The following is a 4,129-nucleotide window of genomic DNA, read 5'->3' as shown; positions in this document are numbered from 1 at the left end:
ACCTAGACGCCCGCAACCTCCCACCCTCACCTCCCCAACACTCCCCCACCCTCAGCCTTGACCTCCCCACCCCACCCCGCCCCGCGGGCCCCACCCCGCCACCCCCGCCTACCCCTCTCGCGGGCTGAGCGGCTCTTGGCCTTTTTTGGGCGTCTCCCTGCTCCGCGGCCCGGGCTGGCGGGCGGGTGCTCGGCTGGCGGCAGAGGGAGACCCGCGGCTACCCCGGGCTCGGCGTCGCTGCCACCATGACGGGAAGGTAACGGCCCCCACCCACGTCCCCGGGCCGGGGAGGTGGGACTGAGGGACCCCTGGCCGAGGCGCGGCTCTCTCCCGTACAGCCCCGCGGCGCCACGGTCCCCGCTCCGCCCTGGAGCGTCGGATTCTCGCAGCTCCCGGGGCGGCAGCGCCCGTCGGGGCCGGGGTCCCCCAGCCCCCGCGCCTCTTCCTCTGGGCGAGCGCCCGCAGCGGAAGGTGGAGCTCCTGCCCGCCCGCCCGCCACCCCTGCAAGATGGGACAACCATCTGCTCACAACCGACGCCCAGGGCTGCGGGAGGGGGTCTTGTCCAAGGTCAGACACCCACCAGGGGCAAAGGGCTCAAGAGCTGTGTGCCGCCCCCTTCCCCGACCCCGCTGTGCGATCTCGGATCCCCGGTGAGTGACATCTCTGGAGCCTTCCGTTTCCTCCTCTGTAAACCTGGGGTGGTAAAAATGTTTAAAATGATGAAGGGTACGTGGGGACTCGGCCAGAGCTGCGCCCAAGCACCAGCTGTGCAGGGGTTGGCTGGGGACAGGGCACTCCCCTGGGCCTGGCTCACCCTCTGCTCTCAGGCCCCTCGTTGCCATTTCACAGATGAGGTCACCAGAGGCCACAGAAGCTGGGGCACTCAGGAGGCCACAGGTCCACCAGTGTCCGGCCAGTGTCTGTCCCTGCAGCTCTTTCTGGAACCTAGCTGGGTACAAGTGCAGGACTCAGGGCTGGGTGGGAGGGGCTGTCCCTGAGGCCCTGGGCCCCCCTAGCCAAGTCCTGGCAGGGGGATTCTCTTCTTCAGGATCCCATGACCTGGGGCTCTGGGGGAGCTCCAGCCCCGAGAGTGACCTGTGGCTTTGCTGGGAAAAGGGGCTTGGAGAGTGCAGGGCAGTGTCCAGGGTTGCGGTCCCAAATCCCAGGCCCACAGGGGAGCTGCCTGGGATTGCCATTAAGGCTGTGGCCTGGGGTCTCAGGGCAGCCCCAGGAACCAAAAATAGCCTGTAACTTGTCACTTTGTAAGTCCTGCCCTCCAGACACACTTCCCTTTCTTCTCCCCAAGCCTCTCTTCCCAGTCAGCTCCCCTGACTTGGAGTCACCCTAAGCCTTGGCCCAGGCCCCTCTGCAGTGAGATGGAGGGACCCTAACCCAGGAGAGTGGCATCTGCAGGCCCTCTGGCTGCCTGTGGTCACCCCCCAGGGTTCGGCGGGGCTGCCTCCCATTTTCCTCAGCCTGTCCCTGCCAGTTGCCGGGTTCTCACCCTCCATTTTCTAGGAAAAGAAAGTGGGGAGAGACAGGAACAGGGTCAGGAGCAGCCCAGCAGCAGCGCTGAGGTGGAGGTGGGTGAGAGGCGGTTCCTTCAGGCACGGGAGGGATGGCGAGGAGGACAGAGCCATGAAGGGAGTGGGGCTGGAATGGGAGGCCCCGAGGTGCCACTGCTCCCTGGCAAGGGTCCTCTTGCCCCTGAGTCTCCTTGGGCCTTTCCCTGGAGGCGGAGGTGGTCAGGTGAGCCCAGCCGGAACCACTGGGAAGGCAGGTGGTGGCTAGCAGGGGTCAGCCTGCCCTTGCTGCTGTGGGCTCCAAGGGCCCGAGAAACTCTTATCCTCAAATGACACTGGGATGACAGTCAGCCTTTGGCGGACACTGTGTAGGGCGTTCCTCGTCCAGGCCATACTGCTTGTCTTAGAGAATAAGGAGAAACCCAGAAACATAAAAGATAACAGAAACATAAAGAGAAGCAAACGGCAACAGTCCCACTCCCGAGAGCCTCCCTTTACGCAGTTTGGGTGGCTCCCCGCAGTTCTGTTCTCCTGGAGTGTTTGTTTGATGCAGCTGTGAGTGATCTGAGTGTAATGCACCTGCTCCTTCAAAGGTGGCCCTGCTGCCCACAGTGCTGGTGCCCCACCGGCTTCCCTGGCCTCCATACACAGGGATTCGGCTGGGCCAGACTGAGGAACGGACATCCAACCCGGCCTTCGGAGTGGGCGAGAGTTTTCCTGTCTCAGAAGCAGTGGAGTTTCATTTCCACCGTTTCATGCTGGGTGCCCTTCCCCATGTCCACTGTCCCCATGTGATCCCAGGCAGCTCCTCGTGCCTGGATCCTGGTTCTTTCAGGATCCCCCAGGCTGCCCAGAGTCAGGCTGCTTTTGGGAAACACCTCTCTGCTCCCATACCTTCAGGGCTTCTCCCCGCCAGCTCTCCCCAGGACCTCACCAGCCAAGAGCAGAGGGAGGGCGGTGGGGAGCCACCAAAGGGACCTGGGGTGGCATACGTGGCCATGCTCTCTGCAGATGAACCCATGGGTGCTGTGTGGAGAAAGGGCTGCTGGGAAGGAGATGGGGAAAGAGACAGAAGGCAGACACTAGGGAGGCCTCTCCTGGGTGGCTGAGGGGGTGGAGGAGAGGAAGCTGACTTAGGGTTCTGGGAGGTGGAGTGGACATGACCCAACTGACTGGCTGTGAGGGGCGCCACAGAGGGTGGGGCTTGGGAGGATGCCCCCTGTGATGGCAGGTGGGGGAGGCTGGCATGCTTGGTGTGGTCGTGGAGTGCTTGAAGAGCTGTGGCAAGTCTGAGGGGGAGCCGTGGGAGGCACCTGGGCATGGAGGGGCTGAAGCCCAGGAGCAAGCCGAGCTGGGCGGGGAGTGAAGGCAGCCTGGAGCGTGGGGTGGCATGCCGTGGGAAGAGAGGGGGCTCGGCCTCAGCGGCAACCCAGGGGCTTTGGAACTTACAACCGCAAGATCTTGGACTATCACAGCTGAAGGGACTTCTGGCATCACCGTTGTTCTACAGAGGTGGACATGGGGAAGGCCACCTACCAGGGACTCAGCTGTCCCTGACATTCCTGGAAATGGAGGCTGGGATGGTGACACCCATGGCCGTGTGAGCTCAGTGGCTTGGCTACATAAAGTGGAGTCCCACCCACCATGTAACCATCATGTGTGTTATGTGTGAGGCTGTCATATGCCTGATTGTGTTCTGAGTCCATGCTTAGTACAGCGCAGAGCAGGCTGCTAGATCCCTGCCCTCCTATCCACCAATCTTGCCCCTCCTGTGGGTGGAGTATGCCCAGTGTTCCCCTAGGCAGAAGGAGTCAGCCATGGGGCAGCTGAGTGCAGCCAGAGCCCTCAGCACAGCACAGGAGTCTGCAGTGGCATCAGGGGCTTAAGCAAAGTGTGAAGTGGGTAACAAGTGATGTGGCTTGTGATGTGGCACCACTGAGCCCTGAGCCCCAGACTGGGCCAGGTGGGCACTGCCATGGCCCCTCACCTCCTTCCCTTTTCTTCCACTTCTGGTGCTGACTGGCCCCTTCTAGCTGGCCAGTGGCATAATAGGATGGAGGGACTGATCTGCAGGGTGTCCAGTCCCATGGTGTGAATACCCCCACCTGGGTTCATTTCAAACCGCCAACGCTTGAATTGGCATTAACGCTTTACAGAATTCCTGAATAGTTAACAGTCAGCACTTGTGAGCTGGCAAGGGACTGCCCAGGCAGCCACTGTGGAGAGGAGCCTGGGTTTCCCACCCAGAGTGGGTCATCCTTCTCTGTGTCCCTATCTGTGCTGTGCCACGTGCAGGCTTTCTTTCTCTTTTTTTTTTTTTTTTTTTGAGGCGGAGTCTCGCTCTGTCGCCCAGGCTGGAGTACAGTGGCCGGATCTCAGCTCACTGCAAGCTCCGCCTCCCGGGTTTACGCCATTCTCCTGCCTCAGCCTCCCGAGTAGCTGGGACTACAGGCGCCTGCCACCTCGCCCGGCTAGTTTTTTGTATTTTTTAGTAGAGACGGGGTTTCACCGTGTTAGCCAGGATGGTCTCGATCTCCTGACCTTGTGATCCGCCCGTCTCGGCCTCCCAAAGTGCTGGGATTACAGGCTTGAGCCACCGCGCCCG

At 61.7% G+C, this 4,129-nt stretch overlaps 1 protein-coding gene and 1 long non-coding RNA gene across 9 annotated transcripts in view; one reads left to right on the top strand and one right to left on the bottom strand.

The window, feature by feature from the left end:
• The window catches only part of LOC108533008 (uncharacterized), an 8,775-nt gene extending 8,588 nt beyond the window's left edge, over window positions 1–187 (bottom strand). The window contains exon 1 of the long non-coding RNA XR_001886619.1: window positions 113–187. This is a non-coding gene — a long non-coding RNA (uncharacterized LOC108533008). The remainder of the gene's footprint in view (window positions 1–112) is intronic.
• LIMS2 (LIM zinc finger domain containing 2) overlaps window positions 1–4,129 on the top strand; it is a 45,666-nt gene that overhangs the window by 6,227 nt on the left and 35,310 nt on the right. The window contains exon 1 of one of the 8 annotated variants that reach the window (XM_017877355.1): window positions 64–256. The exons of 2 other annotated variants lie outside the window; for them this stretch is intronic. Coding sequence is in view for 3 of the 6 variants with exons in the window: in XM_017877346.1 (XP_017732835.1) it covers window positions 509–651 (143 nt within the window). In the remaining 3 variants the exon portion in view is untranslated. Of the gene's footprint in view, window positions 1–63; window positions 257–416; window positions 652–869; window positions 1,585–4,129 lie in introns of those variants that run through there. 5 more of the 8 variants (XM_017877348.1, XM_017877353.1, XM_017877346.1 and 2 more) reach the window with 5 other exon arrangements.

The sequence above is a fragment of the Rhinopithecus bieti genome, unplaced genomic scaffold, assembly GCF_001698545.2.
Source record: "Rhinopithecus bieti isolate Rb0 unplaced genomic scaffold, ASM169854v2 scaffold_10223, whole genome shotgun sequence".
Classification (NCBI taxonomy): domain Eukaryota; kingdom Metazoa; phylum Chordata; class Mammalia; order Primates; family Cercopithecidae; genus Rhinopithecus; species Rhinopithecus bieti.
Note: the sequence above shows the minus strand (reverse complement) of the source record. Positions and strands in the feature narration are given on the sequence as shown.